Source organism: Erinaceus europaeus, chromosome 18 (assembly GCF_950295315.1).
Source record: "Erinaceus europaeus chromosome 18, mEriEur2.1, whole genome shotgun sequence".
In the NCBI taxonomy this organism is placed as follows: Eukaryota; Metazoa; Chordata; class Mammalia; order Eulipotyphla; family Erinaceidae; genus Erinaceus; species Erinaceus europaeus.
Genome location: NC_080179.1, coordinates 44,631,165 through 44,658,849, shown reverse-complemented (window position 1 = coordinate 44,658,849; position 27,685 = coordinate 44,631,165). Strand labels below are relative to the sequence as shown.

The 27,685-nt window shown below is 44.8% G+C and overlaps 1 protein-coding gene across 2 annotated transcripts in view; it reads left to right on the top strand.

Annotated features, from left to right (window-relative positions):
• Positions 1-19,846, top strand: part of RALB (RAS like proto-oncogene B) — a 55,780-nt gene extending 35,934 nt beyond the window's left edge. For both annotated transcript variants that reach the window (XM_007524766.3, XM_060177980.1), the window contains 3 exons: positions 4,779-4,987; positions 10,936-11,113; positions 16,915-19,846. In XM_007524766.3, the coding sequence (XP_007524828.1) occupies positions 4,779-4,987; positions 10,936-11,113; positions 16,915-17,034 (507 nt within the window). In that variant the 3' untranslated portion in view covers positions 17,035-19,846. The remainder of the gene's footprint in view (positions 1-4,778; positions 4,988-10,935; positions 11,114-16,914) is intronic.
• The last annotated feature ends 7,839 nt before the right edge of the window (positions 19,847-27,685 follow it).

The window sequence follows — 27,685 nt, the reverse complement described above, 5'->3', positions numbered from 1 at the left end:
GGAAGACAGAGAGGGAAAGAAAGACAGACACCTGCAGACCTGCTTCACTGCTTGTGAAGCGACTCCCCTGCAGGTCCCCGGGGGCTTGAACTGGGATCCTTAAGCCAGTCCTTGAACTTCGCACCACATGCGCTTAATCCACTGCGCTTAATCCACTGCACTAACACCCGACTCCCTAGATTAGTGTTTTAAAAGTTCATCCATCTTATAACAGTATTGCATTTCCTTTTAAAGAAGCTGAGATGTAACTCATATGTCATAAAAATTTTCTGTTACAATATACAATTCAGAGACCTAGAAATATATCTATATATATAATTTTAAAACATTTATTTATTTATACTTTTATGGGAATTTATTTATTTACACTTTATTTATATTTTAATGGCTTACAGTAAACAGTAAAATACAGTAGTTTGTACATGCATAACATGTAGTTTGTATATGCAATATACCAAACTCCAGTCCAAGTTCTGCTTATTGTTTGAGATAGCTCATGGGGTATGGTGCCCGCCTTGCTATGCACTTTGACCTGGGTTCAAGCTCCAGCACCACGTGAGAACATCTTGGCACTGGGGGTATCTCTCCTTCTCTGTCGTGTTCTTTTTCTCTCACTGATTAAAAAAAATCTGATCTGAAAACTAAAACCATGCAGGTGCAAGGGCCTGTTTGTGCCCTTCCCCCGCCCCCAAGAAGCATCACTTCTAACGCTGATAGTTTATCTCCTAAACCATCACCACTAACTCCAGGACATTTTTATCACTCAAGAAAACCCCGTGCTCCTAGCACAGTCTACTTCCTTTCCTGGACATGCCATATAAATAGACTCACATGACTCATGTAACCTTTTGTGTTTAGCTTCTTTGATTTATCATAAGTAGTAATCAAGTTACATTCATGTTGTAGAGCGAATTAGTACTTCATTTTTTTTTTTTAACTGAATGCTATACTATTGTCTGGAGATGCCACATTTTGTTTATCCATTAGTCAACTGATGAACATTTGGATTGTTTCTGCTTTTGGGCTGTTATGAATAAAGTGGTTGCAGTGAACATTTGTCTGTGAGCCTTTGTGTGAAGGTGCCCTCTGTGCTTTTGGGTGTGTACCTAGGTGTGAGCATCTCTGGGCCGCGTGGCAGCTCTGCACAGCTTTTTGGGCAGTGTGGGGCTTTCCCACAGAGCCTGTGCTGTTTTGCGCTCTCACTCGCAGTGCCTGGGGTTCCGGTTTCTCCACATCCTTGCCAACACCGACTATTGTTCCTTTTGTTCTGGTGCCACCTGTAAAGTGTGTCATTGAGATTTTGATTTGCATTACCCGGTTGATTAATGGTATTGAGCACCTTTTCATGTGTTTATTGGCCAGCCGTACCTTGTACCTCCCTCACCTTCAGTGGAATGTCTGTCCACACTCTTTGTTGTCTTCTGAACTGGGTTGTCTTTTGAATGGTGAGTTTAGATAGGACAGAGAGAAATGGAGAGAGGAAGGGGAGACAGAGGGGGAGAGGAAGACAGACACCAGCTGTGAAGTGACTCCGCTGCAGGTGGGGAGCTGGGGCTCGAACCGGGATTCTTATGCTGGTCCTCGCGCTTTGCGCAAAGTGTGCTTAACCCGCTGCGCTACCGCCCCACTCCCGTGTTTTTTTCCTTTCCTCCCTTTGTTCTTCTTTCCTCCCTTCCACACTCCCTAGTCTTAGTCTGTCTTTCTCCCCTCCCCCCACCACCAGGTTTATTTCTGGAGCTTCGTGACTGCACAATGACTCCTTTGTTCCTACTGGCTATTTTTTACCTTTTCTTTGACAGATGGGAGGGGGTGAAGTGAGGGATGAGGAGAGAAATGCAGAGTGGGGGGGGGGAAGGAGAGACACCTACAGCACTGCTCCACTGTTTGTGAAGCTTCCCCCAGCAGATGGAGCCAGTAGCTTTAGCCCTGCCCCTCACACAGGGTGATGTGTGCCCTTTATCGGGCCAGCCACTGCCAGGCCCCACATCTAAGTTTTGGACTAAGAGCTGACAGTCTCGGCTGTTCTCGATCCATGTGAACTGATGTGTGTATGTGGTGGGAGCTAGGACTCAACTTGACTCTTCTGCATGGGCATGGCAACCCTGTTACCAGTAGCAGTTCAGACTTCACTTTTTCCTGAATACCTTGGTTTCTGACATCTAGTTAATTACTGGCGTGATGTGTAAGCATTGCTGAACAAAGCGTGCTATCTCTACCTGAATTTTTAGCCTCCTCTCTTTTCCTTGTGCAGAGAGAGTTACAGACTATCATTGTGGAGTCCTGCCTTGTCTGATGCCACTGCAGTCAGCTGTGGGCCTTGCATTCAGCAGTGGTCTCGTCGGCTATGCCATGTCCTAGGTGTGGGCAGGCTGTACTGTCTAGATTTGTGCAGTTGCCTCCTAGGCTCTTTGCACAGTGGTGAAATAACTCAAGGATGCATTTCTTAGACCGTTTCCTCACTGCAAAGAGATGCATGGTTGTGGTGAGCTTTCTAATTCTTATAGCTGCATGGTGTTCTGCTATGCGGGTCCTTGCTGCTGAGCAGCTGAGTGGTTTTTAATCTTTGGTTTATATCCCACAGTCCTAGAGTGAACAACCAGGTGTTTCTGTAGGCTAGAGCCCTAGAAACAGGATGGCAGGGAGAGCACGAGTGTTTCCAGTGAATGTTGCTGTGCTCATCTTTGTAAAGACTAGACTGTTCTCTTCTCTCCAGCAATACACAAGAGTTCCCTTTGCCCTCAGTGTATTATCAGATGGGGATTTGACTTTGCCCATTTGGTAGGTGAAAAATGGCAACTTGAAGTGGTTACAATTTTCATTCTCTTTACTAGTGAGGATAAACATCTTTTCATATGTTTAGTTTCTTCTGTGAATTGTTTACATTGTTGTCACTTATTTCTCACTGAATGATTGATCCTCTTTTTTTTCCCCCCCTTTTATGGAAACTGTTTATCTGATATGGAATCCTTGTTCCCATTGTACCATTTGTCTTTATTTATACTGTATTGTGCCACAGAAAAATTTAAACATCTAGTTTAATTTAATTTCTTTTTCTCCCCTTCCCCTCCTTTTTTTTTTAGCCAGAGCATTCCTTAGCTTTGGTTTATGTTTATGGTGGTGCTGGGGATTGAATCTAGGGCCTTTGAGGCCTGAGGCATGGGAGTCTTTTTGCATAACCATTATGCTATCTTCTCTGCTCCAAATCTTTCATTTATTTATTTATTTATTTATTTATTTATTTATTTATTTAACCAGCATACTGCTCAGCTCTGGCTTATGGTGCAGGAGACTGAACCTGGGACTTCGGAGCCTCAGGCATGAGTGTGTCTTTGCAGAACCACTATGCTGTCTACCCCCGCTCCGCAGAAAAGTTCTAAACATTTAGCACAGTTGAACCTGTCGTTTTCTTTTTTAACATGGCTTCTGGATATGTGCTACTCCTGTGTATTGCTGGGGGCGAGGGTTAGAGGACAGTACAATCTTTTCGAAAATAAGTACAGCAACATTCAATAGAACTCAAGAAGTGCTTATCCTTTCTCCTAGCCATCTTGTTTCTAGGGCTCTAGCCTACAGAAACACCTGGTTATTCACTCTGGGACTCTGTGTGCTATAAACTGCTGAGCAGCAAGGGTCCACATCATAGCCATAGTTAGAAGGGTCTTCCTTGCTTCAAAGTAACAGGGTGTTGTAAATGACGTCCAATTAAAATTACTAATCAAGGCAAAAAAATAAGGAGTTGAAGCGAGGCATTTATTCTTTTGCAAAAGGGTGTGTTGTTAACAGTGGCCGCCAGGCAGCAGCTTGGCCCCTTCACCCTTCTCCCATCTTTTATACCTGACGCAGAACTGTCTCCTCCACCCCTGGGCTGGGCTTCAGAGCTCACAGTCTCCCCGTTGCCTAAATAAGGAAAGGAGGAAGAGAGTCTGAGGGCCTCTGCTGGAGGATTAGCAAGCACTGCAAGGAGCTGACCTAAAGAATACAAAACTACTGGCCACAGGTGGTCATAGTTAACAAATTATAAAAAGAATTTTTGTACTAAACAGTTGTTCTATTCATGTTCTTTTGAAGAGAACACCTAACCATCTCTTAACAAGGGATTTCACTGTTTCTCCAGGTACTCAAGGGTTTATTTTTTTACATTTAATCTCTGACCACTTGGAGTTTATCATTTGCACAGTTCTTTGATTTTTTTTTTTGCCACTTTTCAGACAACATGTATGCCAATCATTCCTGATTGTGAATAAGAGGTCTTGTTTCTCATTGTTGCTAGTGTTTGTGTTATAATTTTATACTGACAATAATATTGTCAGTCTTGCTTAGAGCTTTGCCTTCTCATCTGCTAAATGAGATCTCTTCTCTGAACCAAAATGAAAAATGGTAGAACTCGGAGCCATGAAGAAGGAAGGTGTTGAGGAAGGTGGTGCACCCGGTTGAGTGCACATGTTACAAAGTGCAAAGACCCAGGTTCAAGCCCTCAATCCCCACGTGCAGGGAGAGAGCTTTGCTAGTGGTTGCAGGTGTCTCTCTGTCTCTGTCCCCCTTCCTCTTGATTTCTGGCTGTCTCTACTCAATAAATAAAGATAATTAAAAAGCATTGAAAAAGAATGAAGGTGTTACACAAGGAGTTATTTTTAAAGTGCCTTATAGGTAAAATGATTAATTCTAGGGGCTCCATAAGCACTCAGTTGATTCACATACTGACATTTAATATTTGGCAGAAATTATTTACCTTGGTTTGAACATGGTTGATTGCTGACAGCACTGTTAATTTTTTTTAGTTTGTAGAAGACTATGAGCCTACCAAAGCTGACAGCTATAGAAAGAAAGTGGTCCTCGATGGAGAAGAAGTCCAGATAGATATTCTGGACACTGCTGGACAAGAGGACTATGCGGCCATCAGAGACAACTACTTCCGCAGCGGGGAAGGCTTTCTCTTGGTGTTCTCCATCACAGAGCACGAGTCCTTTACAGCAACTGCTGAGTTCAGGTCTGTTAAAAGGAGCCTCCCCTTACCAGGCTGCCTTCTTTTCCCGTGTCCCAAACTTGGAAGCCATTTGGGACTGAGCAAAGGGTTGGATGTGTTGTTAGGAAGCATTCTGTTTAGAGAATTTCCTGGGGCTTTTTGAATCTTGGCACACTGTACTGTACTGTTTGTTACAATCTCTTTGTTTTATATCCTAGTAGTGTAACTTATCTGAAGAACTTGTGCTTCAAGAGAATGCAGTCATTCTATAGACTCAGGAGCCTGCAATTTTAATTTCTTATACTGAAAGTAATCTCTGTTTAAGAGACAGAGATTGTTAACCATTAACCACCTTCACTACTTCTTATAAGTTTGCTAGAAAAGTAATGCTTTTGTTATTTTTTTGAGGTTCATGAAACCCTGTCAAGAAAGTGAAAGATGTGAGGCAGAGTGACCATGTGCTGCTACTGTCAGGAGGAAAGCTTAGTTGGTTGAAAAACCCCAGCTTTCGAATCACAAAGACTGGGGTTTGAGTCCTGGTCACTGTTGGCCATTTTGTGACCCTTAGCCCTGGAGCTTCTGTTCCTTTATCTGAGAATGCACTTGCGCTAGGTGGTGAATTCTGTCAGGGCAGAACCATGGCTGTCTGTCCTTGCCTTAAGCCTCCTGTAGTCTAGGCACTTTCTATGTATGTGGTGAGTACGTTACTCACTGCTGCAGTTCATGTGAAAACGGAGGCCACCTGCAGGTGTGGAAGCTTTGTAAGCGGTGAAGCAGTGCTGTTTGTTTCTCTCTCTCTCTTGCTCTCTCCCTCCCTCCCTCTCTTTCCCCATACCTCTCCCTTGCCCCCACCCCTCTCCCTCTCCACTCAGTCTCTACCAAATAAAAAAATAAAATTTAAAAAGGGAGCCAGGCAGTGGGTGGCACACTGAGTTAAGTGCACATATTGTGAAGCGCAAGGACCAGCACAAGAATCCCGGTTTGAGCCCCTGGCTCCCCACCTGCAGGGGGGTCACTTCACAAGCGGTGAAGCAGGTCTGCAGGTGTCTGTCTTTCTCTCCCCCTCTCTGTCTTCTTCTCCTTTCTCTATTTCTCTCTGTCCTGTCCAACGACAACGACAGCAATAACAACAATAACTGCAGTAACAAAACAACAACAATGGGAAAAGATGGCCGCCAGGAGCAGTGGATTTGTAGTATAGGCACTCAGCCCCAGTGATAATCCTCAAGACAAAAAAAAAAAAAAATAATAATAATAAAAAAATTTAAAAAAGAAAATGTAGGAAGTTAAAGATATCTTAAGTTCATTTTATTATAAGGAAATAAAGGGGGCTGGGCGGTGACACATCTGGTTGAGTGCTCACATTACGCTGCGCAAGAATCGGGTTCAAACTCCCACTTTCCATCTGCAGTGGGGTGGGGTAGGGTGGGGTGGAGGCATGGGGGGCACTTCATAAGTGGTAACCAGGTCTGCAGGTGGTTCTTTTTCCCTTTCCTTTTCCTTTCCCCTTTCCCCTTTTTCTTTCTCTCCTCTCCCCTTCCCTTTACTTTCACCAGAGCACTGCTCAGCTCTGGTTTATGGGGCTGCAGGGGATTGAACCTGGGAATCTGGAGCCTCAGGCATGAGAGGCTCTTTGTATACAACCACTGTGTTATACCCCCACCCTCTGCAGGAGCTTCTCTTTCCCCCTCTCTCTATCTCCTTTTCCCCTCTCAATTCCTCTCTTTTATATAAAATGAAATAGAAAACAAAAAAAAAAAAAGAAGGAAAAAAATGGCCACCTGGAGCAGTAGATTTGCCATGCTGGCACTGAATTCCAGTACCAACCTCGGTGGCAATAAGAAGAAAAAAAAGAAAAGAAATAGAAAACAGTTGAGTATAATTCATATGGGAATTCTAGTGGGAAGGGTATATTTCTCTCCCTTCCCTTTCTATTTCTCTTATACGTTGTATTTTTCTACATACTTTCCCTATAAACATATATATCTAGATGACATTTTATATTAAGAGCCAAGTCCAAGCTCTAACAAGGAACTGAAAAGGAAATTTAAAACATTTGGTTATACAGAAAGGACTTTATGCTTGAGCCACCAGCGCTTCCAGGTTCAAACTCCAGCATCACCAGAATCCAGAGTTGAGGAGTATTTCGACACACACACACACACACACACACACACACACACACACACACACACACACACACACACTCGTTAAAAGCTGTGCAGTTGTGCACCCAGTAGAATGTGCAAGTTATCATGTGTGAGGATTCCGGGTTCAAGCCCCTGGTCCCGATCACTACATGGGGGAAACTTCATAATTAGTGAAGCAGTGCTGCAGGTATCTGTCTGTCTGTCTGTCTATGTATCTGTGTATCTATCTACCCATCCCCTCTTGATTTCTCTTTGTTTCTATCCAATAAATAAATAACATACTTAAAAAGCCAAAGATCGTAAGGATCCCGGTTCGAGCCCCCAGCTCCCCACCTGCAGGGGAGTCGCTTCACAGGTGGTGAAGCAGGTCTGCAGGTGTCTTTGTCTCCCCCTCTCTATCTTCCCCTCCTCTCTCCATATCTCTCTGTCCTATCCAACAATGACATCAATAACAACAACAATAACTACAACAATAAAAAGGGCAACAAAAGGGAATAAATAAATATTTTTAAAAAGCTAAAAATCACTCAAAAAAGTAAACAGACAAAAAGAATTAAGGTGACCAGTCAAAGGTGAAAAGAGGAAGCTAATATCCCCTCAGGACTGGGAAGGAAGAGTCAGTGAGCCAGCAAGGCCTCAAGGGGCTGAGTGCAGGTAAACCAGTAGAGTGAGTGGAGGGTAGGAGTTTAATGCTTCATAGTTTCAAGTCTTCAGAAGATGAGTGTCTCAGTTCTCTGGAACTCCAGAGTGTATGTTGTGATCCATTAAATAATTAGAATGTTTCACGAAAACTGTTACGTTCTTTGATTTACCGGATGTTTGTATGTGTGGATGTCGCCAGTGTAGTCGGAATGGCACTTGAATGACCTGGCTTCATGCTTCCTCAGTTGTTCCCTATCCTGACTAGCACCCCACGTCTGGCTAAGAAAGCAGCATTGGGCCGTGAAAAGAGCCAGCTCCAGAGGATAGGCAGTGCCTGTCCTGTCCTACCTGTACCAGCACATGCGCAGTGAGTCTGTGCTTCCCTGAGGCCTGGAGCAGTCGGTCTCCTCCCCTGCAGGTAGAAGAGTTGTGATTGCTGTGTTCTGAGAGGAGTGAAGTGGATGACTACCTGAAATAAAAGGAAGAGCTAGTGAGTTCTTCTGACGTGAACTCAGGACAGAGTCCTCTGACTTGTACTATGGACTTTTATATTCAAGTGCCACACTCAACCAGGTTCCTGATGTAATTGAAAACGGAAGAACGGAGGTGGATTCTCTGGGCCTTCGTAGTTAAACTAAGCCTGTTTATGCCAAACATAGCATCTCCTTGTTTATGGAAAGACCCCAAAATAAATTAAGACATTAATATACTCTTCTTTTTCAAACATTTCTTTATTTCATTTGAGGTAAAGTGGTGATGGTGGGGGGCGGGGGGAAGAGAGGCAGAGAGATAGAGAGAGAGAGAATGAGAGAGAGAGAGGCACTAGCAGCACTGGGATAGAGCTAGAGCATCTGTCAGGCCAGCCCTGTGCTCTGCTAACCCCCAGCCCCTTGCTTTAAAGCGCTTCTGTGCAGCAATTTACCAACTACTAGAGGAATAGGTTGGGTGGAAGAGACCAGCTTTCTTTTAACTTAATATCTCATTTTCCGGATCACAGTGTTTATGATGAGGTCAGTTTATACCCCTCTGCAAGCTGTTGGTTTTCTCACATATCTTCTCAATGTAGCATTGCTCTGTGATCATTCTTAAAATGTAGGGATGGGGGGCTGGGTGGTGGCGCACCTGATTGAGCACACATGTTACAATGTGCAAGGACCCAGGTTCAAGTCCCTGATCCTCACCTGCAGGGGGTAAGCTTCGCAAGTGGTGAAGCAGGGCTGCAGGTGTCTCTCTCTCTTCCTCTCTATCCCCCCCTTCCCTGTTGATTTCTGGCTGTCTCTATCCAATAAATACACAAAGATAATATATTTTTTTAAAATGTAGGGATTGTGAAAATACTTAAAGGCATTTTTCAAGTATCTTCCTGCTCTTCTTAAGGTAGTTGAAATCTTAATACTGTGAGGAATTAAAAATATTTTCACTATTGTAAAATATTACTCTTAATCATAAAAATTGATGGAGATTCCAGGGGCCTCTTTTTGTAACACATTAAAATGTAGAAGAGGGATGGATTAAACTAAAGGGAGTGGAGTATTTAATTTTTAAATATTTTTTATTTTCCCTTTTGTTGCCCTTTTTGTCTTTTTATTGTTGTTGTAGTTGTTATTGTTTTGTTATTGATGTCATCGTTGTTAGGATAGAGAGAAATGGAGAGAAGAGGGGAAGACAGAGAAGGGGAGAGAAAGACAGACACCTGCAGACCTGCTTCGCTGCCTGTGACGTGACTCCCCTGCAGGTGGAGAGCCAGGGGCTTGAACCGGGATCCTTACACTGGTCCTTGGGATTCGCGCCACGTGTGCTTAACCCGCTGCGCTATCACCCAACTCCCGTATTTAAATTTTTTAAGAATTCATTTTGATTGCTAATTTAGATAGGAGGCTATTTCTAGTAGAGGTAGCTTTTAATGTGCCACTTGTAATTATTTATTATTTTTAAAAAAATTATATTTATTTATTTGGATAGAGATAGCCAGGAATCAAGAGGGAAGGGAGTGATAGGGAGAGAGACAGAGAGACACCTGCAGCCCTGCTTCACCACTTGTGAAGCTTTCCCCCTGCAGGTGGGGGCTGGGGGCTGGAACCTGGGTCCTTGCGCATTGTAACACATACGCTCAACCAGGTGCACCACCACTTGGCTCCCCACTTGTGATTTTTCAGAGATGTTTCTGAAGTACTTCTCCAGAGGCTTGGGAGTGTTTCCTCTTACTGGTTCTCACTTTGTAACAAAAACATTGCGTGTTAAAACGTATTTAGTGTCTAACATAACTGAACCCATTTTGTTGCTTGTAAAACTGACTGTTATCCAAGTGGAAACTGGGAGGAGGGGAAGTACATCCCAGCAGAAGTCCCACAGAGGCACACTGGTCTCTATTAACGAAGTTTCCCTCTGATGCTTCTGTTTTAGTCTGTCCTGTAACATCCCATAACACTCCTTGTGACCCACTGACTTGATTCCATGATCTAAGAGACTTATAGGTTTCCACTTTCCATACGGCAGACGCCAGATTTCCTAGCTTTTGTTTTCACAAAGCAACTATAGCCCCACCCCCACCCCACCTCCACATTTGCTAAGCTTTTTTATGTGTGAGAGCTATTTTCTCTTAGCTTGTCTTATCCCAGAAATTCTAAATTTTACCCTACTACCCTTCCTCCTTCGTCCCTTCCTTCTTTACTTTCTTCCTTAATTTCTTCTCTTTCCTTTTTCTTTTCTCCTTTCTTCTCTCCCCTCCCTTTCCCTCCCTCCCCCACCCCTCCCCTCCTTTCCCCTTCCCTTCCCCTCCCCTCCATTCCCCTCCTCTTCCTTCCCCTTCCCTCCCCTCCATTCCCTTCCCTTTTCTTCCCCTACCCTTCCTTCACCTCCCTTCCCTTCCCCTCCTTCCCCCTCCTCTTCCCTTTTTCCCTCCCTCCCTTCTTTCCCTCCTGTGGGACCCTGTTAGTGTATTAATGTAGGATTATTGCTGGATCCAGAAATGTTGCATCTGCATGGAGTACCCCAGGTCCAGACTTTGAAAATATTTGTCTGGCCTTCCCAGAGCCCTTGGAACAGTCTCTTAGTGCACACTTTCTTCTTCTGCTTGAGGGAAACCAAGCAGGTTTCTAGACAGGTCAGTGAGATTGGACTCTGACTAGTGTTTTTTTTTTTTTTTTTTTTTGCTCCTGTGTTTTTGATGTCACACCGTAGGGAACAGATCCTCCGAGTTAAGGCTGAAGAAGACAAAATTCCGTTGCTGGTTGTGGGGAACAAGTCTGACCTGGAGGAGCGGAGGCAGGTGCCTGTGGAGGAGGCGAGGAGTAAGGCCGAGGAGTGGGGCGTGCAGTACGTAGAGACCTCGGCCAAGACGCGAGCCAACGTGGACAAGGTAGGCATGCACTTTGCAGGAGCCTCTGAGGACCAGCAGCTTGTCTCCTCCAGTGGGTTTTGAGAGAGGCATTCGTAGACACTAGAGAAGGGCTGATTTTCCTAGGTGTCCTAAGTCTTTTTTGAGAACAGTTGGGGGACTTGCCCCGGGATTGAGAATGACCAGTGTCTTCAGTTGTCCATGGAGCCCCGTTAGAGTACACGGGCAGAGCCCACAGGGGTGGACCTGGGCTTGTGAGCAGCTCCCCTGAGCTCTTGCCTCCCCAGAGTTAGATTTCTTCTCACCTTACCACCCCCTGGAGGAATCAGGGTACTGTGTCTTTATAACTTAGTCTTGATAATAGCACCAACTCTCCAGGTATTTCTTTTCCTCTTTTATATTCACCAGCTCGTGTTCCCATTCAGATCTTTGAAAGCTTCTGGAAAGCTGACCTTTGATAGTAATGGACACTGGCAATTTGAAAAATCTACCTGCCAGTGATTGCTTTTGTCAAGCTTTTTTTTAAAAAAAAAATTCAGGTTCAAAGTGGCTGTCAAGGCTGGGGTATGGATCGACCTGCCAACACCCAAGTCCAGCAGAGAAGCAATTACAGAAGTCAGAACTCCAACCTTCTGCACCCCAAAACCAACTCTGATCCATAGCCCCAGTGGGGGAGAAATGATAGGAGGAAGAGGGTAAGAGGGCTCAGAACTCCAGTTCCATCAGGACCAAGAGAGAGAGGACAAAAAGGGGAGAGATATTTGGATGTAGTAATAGGGTCATGTGTGGCCTGGAGGGGAAGAGAGGCCTGGACCTGGAAGGAAAAGGGGGCGATTATGTACAAATGCAGACAGATAGTCATAGAGATGACAGTTCACCCATGTCTGCAACCTTAGGAGAACTATGGTGGATTGCAATGGAGGGACTGGGGATTCAGAACTCTGGTGGTGGGAATGGGGTGGAATTATACCCCTGTTGACCTTTAATTTTGTCAATTAATATTGAATCACTAATAATGAAAAATATTGAGTTAAAGAAATGGCTGTCAGGACCAGAACTGGCTGCCTTTGAGATGTGGTGGCCCTTGCTGTCCACACCCAAGCACTGGCTCTTGCTTCAGGGCATGTGTCTTGTAAAATCTATATTTATTTCTTTGATCATCCTTGTAGTTGAATTATTATTTTTTCCACCACAGTTATCACTGGGACTTAATGTCTGTATGGATTCACTATTCTGATGTTTTTTTTTTTTTTCAAATGAAGAGACAGAGATAGAAAGGGAGGGAGAGAGAAAAAGGAGAGACACCTGTAGCACTGCTCCACCGCACATGAAGCCCCTGGAGTACACGAATGTGTGTGCTCCAGATCTACCTCCCTCCTCCTCCCCTCCCCGGCCCTCCCCTCACCCGCCCTCCATCTTTCCCCTCCTCTATGTCCTCCTCCTCCTTGCTGCCAGGACTTCATACCTACAGAATTCCCTGACTCCTGGTGGCTTTTCAGATTGTAGAGGAGAAAGAGGAGAAAGAGCTCTGCCTGAGCGCTTGTGAAGCTTTCCCTTTGTGTCCTGTAAGATCTGCACTTGCACCACATCATCTTGGCAGCCCAGCAGTGGACATGGCTTTTCTCTGTCACCAGCACCAGCATTTGAATCTCATAGTCAAACATCCTTATATCTTTGGTATGGAGTAGGAGACCTGTAACCAAATTTACCAAAGCTTGAAATGTTAGGAGAAAACTAGTTTTTTAGGATGTCAGTATTAGAAGGGACTTGCTCTAGAAGCATGTCTGGGGGGTTGGGTGGTGGCGCACCTGGTTGAGCGCACATTGTAATGTGCAGGGACCCAGGTTCAAGCCCCTGGTCCCCACCTGCAGGGGAAGGTTTTGTGAGTGGTGAAGCAGGGCTGCAGGTGTCTCTCTTTCTCCTTCTCTATCCCCCCCTTCCCTCTTGATTTCTGGCTGTCTCTATTCCAATAAATAAGTAAAGATAATAATAATAAAAAAGGAAGCCTGTGTACATCATATAGTAGACCTGTTTAGCTATAGTCTGCAGTGTGAAGTGTGTCTGCTTGTCTACTATTTCTTCTTTGTATTATCTCAACGCTGGTGTTGATCTTTGTGCTATTTCAAATGCCTATTAAATGATTTCCTAGCTTATTGAAAGTGCACAGAAATCCAGGCATATACTTCATTGCTGAAAAAAAAAAATCAGACTTTCTGACGTGGAACTCTGTTTTTGAGGGGATGGGTGGGTTGGGTGGGGTGGCTGATGGGGTCTGTGGCACAGCTGTTGCACACCCCCTCTCGCTCCCCTGGACCAGCCTGGCCTGCCAAACAGGAACCAGCAGAGACTCATGACTGGCAGCTTTGTACTGACAGGAAGCAGTTGACAGGGCAGGAGGGTGATAAGATCAGCTGAGGAGCGGCTTTGTCATCCTCCAGGTCTGCACACACTCCTCCACTCCCTTCTTCCTGCCTCTGCTAGAACAAAGAGAGAAGAAACCTGTGATATTGGAAGCCGCTCACTTTTGCTGTTAGGGGTGGCATGTTTACCTGTGCTCCTGGATAAAGGGGGTGCTTGTCCCTGGAGCTGGTGGTCAATGCACATGGAACCCCACTTACAGGACTCACGGTCCTGCTTTCACCGAGAAGCAGGTGTGTTGCCGTCCAGGGATCAAGCTGGTGGAGAGCCTCACACTTTTTTTTTCTTTGAAATATTTTTTAATTAAGGAAATGTTTTTTAAAAATATTTATTTATTTACTTTCCCTTTTGTTGCCCTTGTTGTTTTTCATTTTGTTGTAGTTATTATTGTTGTTATTGATGTCGTCGTTGTTAGGACAGAGAGAAATGGAGAGAGGAGGGGGAGACAGAGAGGGAGAGAGAAAGATAGACACCTGCAGACCTGCTTCACCATTTGTGAAGCGAGACCCCTCCTGCAGGTGGGGAGCCGGGGACTCGAGCCGGGATCCTTAATGAAGGTCCTTGTGCTTTGTGCCACCTGCACTTAGCCCGCTGCACTACAGCCCGACTCCCGAGCCTCACGCTTTGAGTTCCCTTCACCTCCTGGGAGAAGTCTCAAGTATCCCTTTGTAGGAGTCATGCTTTGTCTGCTGGTTGTGATCAGTACAGCTGAGGGCAAAACCCAAACTATATTGTGACAAATGATCATTTTTAATTTAATTTAATTTATTTATTTGATAGAGACAGAGAGAAATTGAGAGGGGAGGGGGCGATAGAGAGGAAGAGACACAGAAAGACACCTGCATCCCTGCTTCACCACTCGTGAAGCTTTCCCTCTGCAGGTGGGGACCAGGGACTTGAACCTGGGTCTTTGTGCACTGTAAGGCGAGCACTTAAGCAGGTAAGCCACTGCCTGGCCCCTCAAATGATAATCTTTATCTAAAACACATACTGGCTTCAGAGGACAAGTTTCTTCAGTTCTTCTTTTTTTAAATTAGTCATTTAATTTTGATTTGCAAAATCATAAGATAACAGGGTCACAACTCCGCACCGTTAACCACCAGAGTTCTGGATGTCTAATCCCTCCCCTGGATTCTACAGCAGTTCTCCCACGGTTGCAGATATGATCAGCTATTATTTCTACAACTATCTGTCGATCTGAGTTCTTAATAAAGTTCATTTCTGCCGACCTCACCATGGATGGCATAGCTGTTCTGAGAGTCAGGATAAGACTATACATGGGGGCTGGTGAGACAGCAAACCTGTGCGCTTCCTTCCCCCAGTTTCATGGTGCAGGAGTCCTTGTTGACTCACGCGCCTTCCTCCCTCTCCACACCGTCATCTGCCCAAGATTCCCATCTTGGGATTATGCCAAGACAACAGTATAATACCGTCTCTACCTTGTTAGGGACATCAGAACAATGGGGTAAGCTGAGTGGCATATGTGAAGACAAGGGTGGCAAGTCCTCATTATTCTGGCCTTTTCTAGTGCTTGGAAATGTCACAAATGTGATTGTCACTGTCGCTGTCAGTTACCGGGAGGTGGCCCAGCAGGTGAGCACTGGACTTGCCAGAGCTGAGTGGGTTTCTGGTATCTCTCTCATTAAAAAAACAAAAAAAACACTGGCTCCCCACCTACAGGGGGGTCACTTCACAGGTGGTGAAGCAGGTGTGCAGGTGTCTTATCTTTCTCTCCTCCTCTCTGCCTTGCCCTCCTCTCTCCATTTCTCTCTGTCTATACAACAACAGCAGGAGCAACAACAACAATAATGCTAACAACAAGGGCAACAAAAATGAGAAAATGGCCTCCAGGAACAGTGGATGCAGGCACTAAGCCCCAGTGATAACCTTGGAGGCAAATATATATTTAAGAAAAGTTGTAAATATCCTAAACTCATGTCAGTGTGTTTTGTGATGTTTCATCCATCATACTTACAATAAGAAGATATTTTTAAACATATTTTCAAGTAAACTGTTGATTGGGAAGCTGTGTAGCAGTAGAGTTCTGGCCTTGGAAGCCCCAGTATCACATATGCCAGGGCAATGCTCTGAACTCCCTCACCCTTAATGTCTTGTGAAATAAAGAAAACAAACCTTTCAAGAAATGAAATAAGCAGGTGAATGGCGGTGAACAGAATGGTGCTTCTGTCTTTGGTTGGACTGGTTTCAGGATATGAACAGGGATATTTCTTTTCTTTTAAAAAAATTTTTTTTAATTATCTTTATTTATTGGATAGTGACAGCCAGAAATTGAGAGGGGAGGGGGTGATAGAGAGGGGGAGAGACACCTGCAGCCCTGCTTCACCACTTGTGAAACTTTCTCCTTGCAGGTGGGGACTGGGGGCTTGAACCTGGGTCCTTGTGCAGTGTAACATGTGCACTCAACCAGGTGCTACCACGTGGCCCCGAACAGGGATATTTCTTTCCGTATGTGGAATGTTTTTGAAAAAGGTTATTAATTTGTTAATCAGGGGAGAACAGACAGAGAGAAAAAGCCTCACTTGGGGGCTGGGTGGTAGCGTCCTGGCTTCAGCGCACAACTATAGTACGAAGCACAAGGATACCGGTTTGAGCACCAGGCTCCCTACCTGCAGGGGGGTCGCTTCACAAGTAGTGAATCAGGTCTTCATCTTTCTCTCCCCCTCTTTGTCTTCCCCTCCTCTCTCAAGTTTTCTCTGTTCTATCCAATAAAAAAATGAAAAAAAAAAAAGGCCTCCAAGTGCAGTGGATTTGTAGTGCTGGTACCGAGCCCCAGCAATAACCTGGAGGCAAAATAAAAAAAAGAAAGGAAAGTCTCACTCTGGCACATATATGCTGAAGATTGAGCCCAGACTTCTTATTTGAAAGGTCAGCACCAGCGACGACCCTGTTAGTGCAGTAGGCAGTGTGTCAGTCTCATAATCTAAAAGGTCAGCACCTTACCTATTATGCCACCTTCTGCACCAATCATTTGAATATGTTTTTAATGTTAACTTTTATTTTATTAACAGATTTATTTATCTCATATGAGATAGAGGGGGTTTCATAGGAGAGAGAAAGGGAGGGAGAGAGAGATGCCAGAGCCCTGCGCTGGTAGATGCTGTGTCAGGGGTCCAACTGAGAGCTTCCGACATGCCAGTGCAGGGCTCTGCCTCTGCTCAGCTGTCTTCTTTTGCTTAATGGTTCCTGTGTTTGATACCACATGGTGTGCATATATGCGTGCACGCCCCCCCCCCCCACACACACCTTTGACACATAGCTTATAAACTAAGTCCAGCCTCATGCTGTAAGACCTGGGTATATGTCCTGCTCGGATTGATTGCTCCAAATGAATTATTAAGTGAATTTCACCCCCTACCCTCTCAACCCCTCTGTCCCCCTCCCAGGTATTCTTTGACCTCATGAGAGAAATCAGAGCAAAGAAGATGTCAGAAAACAAAGACAAAAATGGCAAGAAAAGCAGCAAGAGCAAGAAGAGCTTTAAAGAGAGATGCTGCCTGCTGTGACGGCCCAGCCGTTGGATGAAGCCGGTGCCCTCAGGACTCAGGGTGGGCAGTTCTCTAAGACAAGACTGGCTGCCTCCTGGGTCTGTCCTGCTCTTCCCAACCTCACTCACACAAATGTCTTTAAACGGGGGGGGGGGGGGGGGGGGGGGGGAAGACTGCCTGTGAATCAGTGACTGGCACAAGGAGTAAGCCCTTGCTCAAGCAGTGGGGCGGCTACTTCACCAGGAGAGCATCTCGGGTTTCCCTCCTCCCTCCCTCCCTCCCTCCCTCCCTTCTTTCTTTCCTTCCTCCCTCTGTTCCTTTTTCCCTTCCTTCCTTCCTTCCTTCCTTCCTCCCTCTCTCCCTCCCTCCCTCCCTCCCTTCTTCCCTTCCTTCCTTCCTTCCTTCCTTCCTTCCTTCCTTCCTTCCTTCCTTCCTTCCTGTTCCAAACTTCACCAGGTAGATAGTGCTGCAGGTAGGGACTAATCAGGTGTGAATCAGAAAGGAAAAGTACTGTCATAGTTGACTCTTGTCCTAGTTTTATAACGTCATCTTTTTTTTTTTGAAAAAAAAATATCTTTTTTTTGTCTTTGCCTTATCAGTTGAGTAGCAGTACTGATAAAAATCCATTAAATGCTAATGACACTGGGAAAAAAAAAGTTGAGCTTTTTGGAAACTTGGAGATACCCTGTGGATCTGAAGCTCATCCGGACACCATTAATTTGAATTGGGTTAAGTAGGACTCAGTGAGGCTGCTAGCTTCTCGTTCTTGTGTGGAAAGTGACGGTTGCAAGTGACTTTATATTTACGTGTTGGCAGTTTGTAGGCTGCATTTGCTGTTTTTCTCTTGCAGTATCCTGATTTTTTTTTATTTTTATGTGTGCACTTTTTAGGAGCTACTTTTTAGTAGGCTAAGTGAAGATTCCGGGGTAGGATACTTTATAAATGATGATTTTCTAATCAGATTCTTAAAAGTTTTTTGAATGCATCCTCCTCCACTTGCCAGTTGCCCTGCGCAGAGGGCGAGTGAGCCTGTCCCTTGGCCACTTCAAGCATATCAGGATGTCTGCAGCTTGTCGGGAGCTAACACTGCATCCCGAAACCAGGAAGCCGGAGCCCGAGCCAGATATTCTGCTACCTCCAGAGAATTTTTCTCAGTATTTCTAAATGTAAAGTTAGATGTGGAAAAAGGACACGAACCATTACCCTTACCTCCAACAACTGGCTACTGTTTCTAACAGTCCTCCCCCCCCTCCTGACAGCCAAATAGTTATAAGAAGATTGTTTTATGGGTGAGATCTTATTAGCCATTCTTAAATTGGTATTCTGAACTCAGCAGTTGGAAAGGAATAGCATGGTGGAAAGTTAGCTTCATACTCCCCAGTTTTCCGCAGTGACATTTACATAGACTTGCTAGATGTGAACTGGGGTGGGTGGGGAGGAGCGGGAACCTTTTGAGTTTATGGTTATCACTAAAACTGTTCTTAAAAAATCATGTTTTGATTAGAAAACCATCTCCTATCATCTCCCAGAGAATCATGGACTTCTGTGAATACAAAAAGAGCTGACAAATACCCTTTTTTTCAGAATGTCAGACTTTTGCTCTTACCTTTTAGACCTATGTATGCAATGCACTTACTAAGGAAACAAGCACTGTTCACCATCCTCCTTAGATGATCTGTAACCTCAGGTAAACCTTATTCTGCTTAATCCTTTCTGTAAGAGACCAGATGATAAATGTAAACAGTATTTTTATCTTAATTCTTCCTTTGGGAGAGATGAATATTCTTCTTAAATTTTTTTAAAAAATAGAAGAAAATCATACTTTTGATTTTTTTTTTTTTAAAACAACCTTTTAGTTTTCATCCTAGCTTGCCATCTGTTTGATATATCATTTCTGGTCAAGAGTAGGTTGATTTGGAATATGTACAAATAAAGATTGTATAAATTGTTTCATGCTATGGAAATTATTCTTGGTCTATGCTATTAGTATTTTTCATATATATATATATTATTGAACAAAGACAGAAGTGGAGAGAGAAGGAGGACACAGAGAGGGAGAGACAGAGAGACACCTGCATCACTGTTTCACTGCTCAATAAACTTTCCTTCTGCAGGTGGGGACCGGGGTCTTGAACCTGAGTCTTTTCACATTGTAATATAGGCCCTCAACCAAATGCACCGCTGCCCGGCCCCTTGCTGTTCGTATATTTCTAAAACTATATTTAACTGTTTATCAGTTAGGAATGGGTCTACCTAACAGAATAATTTATATATGGAGGTTTCTATAAAAAAATTAGGAGCAAATGTTATTTCTAAGTTTGAAACATGGTTACTTGCTAAATGATATAGTGTCCATGGGCGAGTATTCTTCTTCTCCTTTTCCTTCTCCTCCTCCTCCTCCTTCTTCTTCTCATGACATAGTGATTTATAAGATTATAAGAAAATGGGTGTGGTCCCATACTCCTTCCACCACCAAAGCTCTCCCACCAATCTCCAAAGATACCCACCAAAGTTCTCCCAGTTTCAGATGAGCCTTGTTTTTCTAAAGCCTTTATTCTAGACATATCTACTTGGTGTCAGGTTCTGTTCTGGGTGCTGGGGATGTGGTGTTGAGCAAGATTTTAAACAAAGCACTGCTCAACTCTGGTGCTGGGGATTAAGCCAAGCTCCTCAGAGCCTCAGGCAGGAAAGCCATTTTTCAAAACCACTATACTATCTCCCTGGCCCAATATCATTTCTTACAAGTGTTCTATCTCACCAAATCTAAGCTACTGTTGATTATATAATATCACTGTAATTTATGTATCAAGAATAAAATGCTTCCAATGAAGTGGATTCATCCCGTTCATAATGACAGAAACTGGGGGAGATACATGTTTTAGATTAGGTGAATTGTGAAATATATATATAACAGAAATATAAAATTAGCCTCTCTTGGTGTAGTAACTACATTATATTATAAACAGTCCATTTGTATTCACAGTGGAGAAGTCCTAACATAGCTAATGTTCTAGTTGTAAATTTTAATCTGATTTTTTTGTGTGTGTGGTGCAGGAGAAGAAACCCAAGACCTTGCACATGCACTGTACTACTGCTGAGTGGCCTTTGTGACTGATTTTGTCACTTATTTTAGGGAGAGAGAGTGAAAGACAGAGAAGAGAAAGAGAAAGATGGGGGTGGGTGGGGTGGGGAGGGGCAGAGACATCACAGCGATGTTCTGCCATTCCCTAGGCCTCCATGCTGCTTCCATGAACTGCTGGGGTTCGAACCCAGGAAATTGAGCATCTTAAGATACAGTGTCTACTAGGTGAGCTATTTCCTGCCTGACTTTTTTTTTTTTTTTTTTTTTTAAGTAGAGCAATCCCTAGTGGTACCAGAGATTGAACCTGACACCTCAAAGCCCCAGATGTCATGTTTTGCATAACCACTATGCTATCTCCCTAGAGTCTCCTGTTATTTTATTTGTTAATGTGGAGCCAGGGGGTAAACTCAGGCCTTCTCCCATGTGTAATTTCTCAGGTCCAACATTTTCCTTTCTTACTCAGTGAGGAGCAGAGAGAGGAGGAGTGGAGAGGGGGACACACAGAGACCACAGCACCACTCTTGTCTGTGGAACTCCCCCAGTGCTGTCGATGGGGCTCCATGGAGTGCTGGAGCTCAAACCCAGGGCTGAGTTCAGGGTCAGGCGTGTGGTCCATCAGGGCAGCTACGATATTGTTTGACTTTGATATGTTTGCTGTAAAGATCCACTGTAATCATACAGCTGACATTGTGAACCACCTGTGTTTTAAAATCCTACAGGTCTTGCAGTGCTTCTACTGTAAGACAGTTGGAAAAAGGACCAGAAAGCTGGATCAGGGAAGAGAGTAGTTCCCAAATATGGGAAAAGTGTATAAATATTGTTAACTGTCAACCCCATCAACTTTTTTTTTTTTTAATTGTTATTATTTTGTTGGGAGGTTGTGGTTACAATATAATTGCTGGCACATGGGTACAGCTTCTCATCTTGCCATGCTAGACATTCTCACCCCCATTGCCACCAGGGTTATTGCTGGGGCTCAGTGCCAGCACTATGATCCTACCATTCCCAGTGTCCATTTCTTCCTTTTTAAAAAATATATATTTTATTTGGTAGGGTAGAGAGAAATTGAGAGGTGCGGGATAAGGAGAGAGAGATGGACACCTGCTGACCAGCTTTGCTGCTCATGAAGCATCCCCCTTGCAGGTGGGGAGACGGGACTCAAACCTGGGTCTTTGTGCACCTTAATGTTTGTGCTCAACTGAGTGTGCCACTGCCCAGCCCCTTCAGTTTTATAATTTTACATGTTTTATGTTTTTTAAATTTATTTTTTCATTTACTGGATAGAGAGAAACTGAAGTGGAAGGAGGGAGAGAAGGAGGGAGAAAGACACCTGCAGACCTGCTTTACCACTTGTGAACCTTCCCTTCCTGCAGGTGGGGACTGGGGACTTGAACCTGGGTCCTTGCACACTATACCATATGTGCTCAACCAAGTGCACCACCCTGGCCCCCCCTTTATTTTTAAACTGGTTATTTCTAGTACTTAAGCCATGGCTTCTCAAGGGAAGTGTAGCAAACAACAAATTGGTTAAACTTCTTAAGAGCCTAGTTACCAGATAATTCTTGTGTAGTTTCAAGAGTAACAACTGGAAAAGCCTTCTTATAATCTGATTCACCCAGCAAAAACAAATGAATGAGATCATTATTTAAATCTGTGGTTAAGGGAAAAAAAATGTAGTTGTGCCCTGTGACTTTGATTTGTCACACACTGCCCTGGGGAGAATGTGAGGCAAGTTGAAGGCTTGCCTCACAAGCTTGCTTATCCGCTCTCGAGAGCTCAGGAGGGTTCTAGTGTCCCGGGGTGGAGGAGTTAAGCGTGCTGAGTGTGGGAATGTCTGGGTATTTTGGCTGCGGGTGCTGGAACTGAAAGAATTTTCTGATGTGATTGACCATCTCAGGCAACTCTTGCTCTGTCAGTTGTGTTTTTTATTAGGAATAAATTGCTTGGGGGGGGGGGCAGGCAGTGGTGCACCTGGTTAAGCTCTCACGTTATAGAGCACAAGGACCTGGCTTCAAACCCCTGGTCTCCACTTGCAGGGGGAAAGCTTCACAACCAGTGAAGCAGGGCTGCAGGTGTTTCTCTGTTTCTTTCCCCGTCTACTTCCCCCTCCTCAATTTCTCTGTCTCTATCCAATAATAACTTCATTAAATTTAAGAAGGACTGTATGTTAAAAAATTGCTTTTAGTATGTGTGGACATTTTTTTTTTTTTTTTGGCCACAGTGATGATGCTTGAATTGTGCTGATGCAAGCAGTTGCCCTTCTTTCTTTTTGCCTTAACACTTCAGCCATGGTGCTTAGCTCAGGCCCAGGGGAGAGACCTCTGTGTTCCGGCTTACCTAGAACAGCAAACTTTACCTTGGCCAAGGACCTGGGTTCTAGCCCCTGGCCATCAGAAAGCTTCAGTGGTGGAGCAGTGCTTTGGCCTCTCTCCATAACCTCCTCTTAGCCTCTTGCCCAGCATCTAAAAATGTCAGCCAGGACTGGTGGCATCACACAGGCACAAAACCCCAGCAAAATCCCCGGGCGCTACAGCATCCCATCCAGAAGGCCTTTTGCATCAGCGTTTGCTAATATTTCCTGCCTTAGCTTTTTAGGACTTTTTTTTTTTTGGGAGGGGGTGGGTGGTGGTGGTGGCGGTGGGGAGGTCTCATCCTTCAGTGGCATTTCTCTCTGTCCACTGTTCTTGTTCTTTGTCTGGTTTATTTTTAACTCAGACTTACTGATCAGTGATCTGCAAAGACTTCTCTTTCTAAAGCCCAGAGTGGACCTCTTCTTCACTTTCACCTCGAGCCCTGCCCACTGTAGTCTCCCTCCTGCCTTACCCCCCCCCCCCCCCCCCCCCCCGGCTCTGCACTTCCTGATTGCAGGCTGGTTCCAGGACATGCCAAGAGCTGTCAAGTCAGGCCAGCTTCTCTGTGGATTTTCTGTGAGTCGGCTCTGGGGCTTCACTGCTCCAGGCTGACTTGGTCAGAGAGAGAAAGAGAGACAGGGAGAGAGGGAAAGGTGCCACAGCAGCAGGTTTCCGATTTCCCCTGTTTCTCAGAAGAACAAATGGTATTGTTGTCTCATCAAAGAAAACGAATTCAATCAAATCAGAGTCAAGATATGAGCCCGATGAGGCTGGTTTGATCACTTCTGCATTTCTGTAGTGACAGATTACAAATTACCATGAAGGACTAAGTTAAAAAATAAATCTATTAGAGGGGCTGGGCAGTGGTCCACCTGGCTAAGTGCTCACATTACAATGCCCAAGGACTCAGGTTCAGGCCCCTGGTTCCCACCAGCAGGGGGGGAAGCTTGATGAGTGGTGAAGAAGGGCTGCAAGTGTCTCTCTGTCTCTCTTCTTCCCCTTCCTTCTAGGTTTCTCTCTGTCCTATCAAATAAATAAAGTTTAAAAATATATTAAAAAATCAAACACACACATATATATGTAGAGAGAGAGAGGGGGGTATACACTGATTTATTATACAGAGCTCGTGGATGATTTTGTAGAACTGGAGCCCTGATTTGAAGAGATACTTCTTTTTAATTCCCTTACTGCAAAATAATAATGCTTCGGGGGCCAGACGGTGGTGTACCGGTTGAGCACATACATTACAGTGCACAAGGCCCAAGGTTCAAGACCCTGGTCTCCACCTTCAGGGCAAAAGCTTCACAAGTGGTGAAGCAGGGCTGCAGGTGTCTCTCCCTCTCTATCTCCCCCTCCCCTCTCAATTTCTCTTTGTCTCTATCCAATAACAACAACAACAAAAAACTAAAAATACATAAACAACAACAAAATAATAATTCTTCCTGCAGGGGAGGGTTGAAAAGAAAACCACGAGTAATTAAAAATACACCATATGGAAGTTGGGCGGTAGCGTAACGGGTTAAGCGCAGGTGGCTCAAAGTGCAAGGACCAGTATAAGGATCCCGGTTCGAGCCTCCGGCTCCCCACCTGCAGGGAAGTCACTTCACAAGTGGCAAAGCAGGTCTGCAGGTGTCTATCTTTCTCTACTCTCTGTCTACCCCTCCCTTCATTTCTTTCTGTCCTATCCAATAACAATAACAACAACAATGAAAGAGTAATGGCAACAAAAGGAATAAATAAATAAAATATAAAAAAATAACACCATATAAGAAATAGACACTGGAAAAAAAAAGAGAAACAGCGAATGTGCTTTTTGTATACATTATTTGGAATGTTCATCAGAGCTGCTTAAAGTACTTTTTAAACTCAAAACAATATTTACTTTTATGGGAGTCAGGTGGTAGTGCAGTGGGTTAAGTGCCTGTGGCACAAAGCGTGAGGACTGGCATAAAAATCCCAGTCTGAGCCCCCGGCTCCCCACCTGCAGGGGAGTCGCTTCACAAGCAGTGAAGCAGGTCTGAAGGTGTCCCTCTCCCCTTCTCTGTCTTCCCCTCCTCTCTCCATTTCTCTGTCCTATCCAACAACGACGACATCAATAACAACAATAGTAACTACAACAATAAAACAACAAGGACAACAAAAGGGAGTAAATAAATAAATATTTAAAAAATATATTTACTTTTACTACCACCAGGAGTTTTGCTGGGACTCAGTGCCTGCATGATGAATCCACTGCTCCTGGAGGCTCATTGTCCCCTTTTATAAATATATATATATATATATAGTTTTATAGAGACAGAGACTGAAAGTGAAGGGAGGATGAGGGAGAGAAGAAGAGACACTGCTTCACTGCTCATGAAACTTTTCCTCTGCAGGTGGGCACTGGGGACTTGAACCAGGTCCTCGCATACAGTAACATTCACACTGTTCCAAGTGTGCCCCTGCCTGGCCCCTTAAACTGAAATTTTTACAGACTTTTCAAACACTTAGAAAGTGTAATGTATCCAACCACCGCTCACTAGTTGTTTTAAGCAATACTAGGGAGCCATGCATAACATTTTGTATGCAGTTCAGTGGTTGTTTATTCTGCTGTGATGCTTGTCCTCCTCAGCAGATTCCTGTCGCTCTCACTAGATAGTGGAGCACTTGAATGGCTCTGTTTCTCCCACTGAGAAGGCATCCAGTGCTCACAGACCAACAAAGCCAGCAAGAGCCACTAGAGGTCATGCTTCTGCCTCTGTTGTGCTCCAAAGGCTCCCAGCTCCCTGCTTGATGTCCTCAGGCCTCTAGGCAAATGCATGTGGGGTGGCCAGGGCAATCGCAGTGAGGACTCTGCTTCCTGAACGAGGCAGAGGAGCCTCGTGAGCTCCCAGGCTGGCTCAGCAGAGTCACTTTGGGGTGGGGGGACAACTTTGTATCCAAGCGGCAGCGATTCCTGGAAACTTTGTGCCAGGTGGAAGCTCAAATGGATGCCAGTGAGGGTTCAGTGAGAATAGTGAGTCTTCCCTTCTGTGCATGCGCATGTGTGCACGCTCTCATTTCTCTCGTTTGTTCGCTTGTTCACTCTTGCTTTGTCTTGCTCTCTGACTTATTTCTGTCTTTTGAGAGACAGTCTAGAGCACTGGCCAGTTCTGGCATATATGATACCAGGGAATCAAACTGTTTGAAGTTGATTTTGGTCTGGTTGCATTTATTCATTTAGGCTACAGCACTATTTAGTGGGGAATCCAGCCAGGTGGCTCATGTGGCGGGTCCCTCTCCAATGTCATGTCCCGGGACGTGGTTGCAGTCTGACACCCACCACACTGGGAGGTGGGGGAAAAGTTTGGTCTTCTGGTGTCTTTCCTTCTTTCTCTGACTCTTTGTCAATGTAAAACATCCAACAAATTAGAGGGGGTGAATCTTCTGAGCAGCTCACAAATTTTCTTTGTATAGCTGGGTCACCTCAAGCAAACCCTTGCCCTTTCCTGAGTCAGGTTACAGGCCAGGGGCACTGAGCCTGCGGGGCCAGTGACCGCTGGGAGCCGGTGTCCAGAAGGAAGTTGGTTACGGTCTGAGGCCTGACCCAGTGGAGTTGTTCTGGGCCTGGAGCCCTGCGCTGCCCTGGAGAGTATGTAGCCCAGAGTGGTGACAGCTTAAGGTGGCCTCCACAGCCCCCTTTCCCCCGAGTGCACACCTCCCTTCCTGTAATCTTCCCCTTCAAATGTGGACACGAGCTGTGATTTGCATATATGAGAGAGAGAGAGAAGGAGGAGGAGGAGGAGGAGGAGGAGGAGGAGGAGGAGGAGGGAATTAGAACATCACTCTGGCATATGCAATACTAAGGATTGAACTCAGGACCTCATGCTTGAGGGCTCAGCACTTGGTCCATTGTGTCACTTGCTCTGCTAGTCACTGGGCTTCTGACATGCTTCTAGCCAGTGTCGTAGAATGTCACCTTTTCTCCTGTCCCATCTGTTCAGAATTGGAAAGAGCACACTCACCAACATTTCTATATAGTTTTTTTAAAAAATGCTTTATTTATTGGAGAGAGACAGAAATTGAGAGGGGAAAGGGGAGACACGGGGAGAGATCTGCAGCACTGCTTCATTGCTTGTGAAGCTTTCTTTCCAGCTACAGGTGGGGACCGGGGTCTTGAACCCAGGTCCTTGCACATAGTGATGTGTACTCAACTCCATGTGCCACCACCGGCACCCAGAAAGCTTTCTTCTGAGCATTTGCCTGGGAGACACTAGAGCTGTGTGCTGTAGCCTAAACCCAGTGAGCTGATCCCGTGAAAATGTGCTGCTTTAAAAAACACACACACGGCTTCCAGAAGCCCCACTGCCCACATCCTCATGGTTTTGTGTGGAACATGCTAGCTTCTCTCATCTGCTTCATGACAGCCACAGGCAGGCAGGGACCCCTGATCTAGAAGCTGCTTTGAAGGCCTCCAACTTTACCTGCCTGCCAATAGAAACCGGATTCAAATCACCATGGATTTAGTCTTATTATTTAATTTTTTCATTATTTTTTCATTAATTTGATAGAGACAGCCAGATATTGAGAAGGAAGGGGGAGATAGATAGATAGAGAGAGACAGAGACAGAGACATACCTGAAGCCCTGCTTCACCACTTGTGAAGCTTTCCTCCTGCAGGTCAGGACTGGGGGCTTGAATCCAGGTCCTGTAATGTGTGCTTAACCAGGTGTGCCACCATCCAGCCCCCGTCTTATTTTTTTATTATTTATTTTTAAAAATATTTTATTTACTTATTAATGAGAGGGGTAGGAGGGGAGAGAGAGAGATTACTTTGGTACATGTGCTGCTGGGGATCCCAGGACCTAATGTTGAGAGTCCAGTGCTTTATCCACTGCACCACCTCCTGGACCACAGCACTGATTTGATCTTATAGTTTATATTTTATTTATTTATTTTATGTGGTGCCAATGAATGGACCTAGGAACTTACTTATGCATGATGCCACAGCTAAGAGGCTTCTCCAGCCATTTTCTTCATTCACACTTCATTGCAGAGAGAGAGAGAGAAAGGGGAGAGAGAGAGAGATGCCATAGCACTGCTCCACCACCTATGTAAGTTCCTCAGTGCCATCTGTGGTGCTTCTGTGTAGTGCCAGGGATTGAACCCAGGGTCTCTGCAGTATAAGGCCTACACTCCACTGAGTGAACTAACTCCTGGCTCAGTGGGTTGATTTTTTATTTAATTTTTAGATTTTAATATGGGAAGGAGGGAGGGA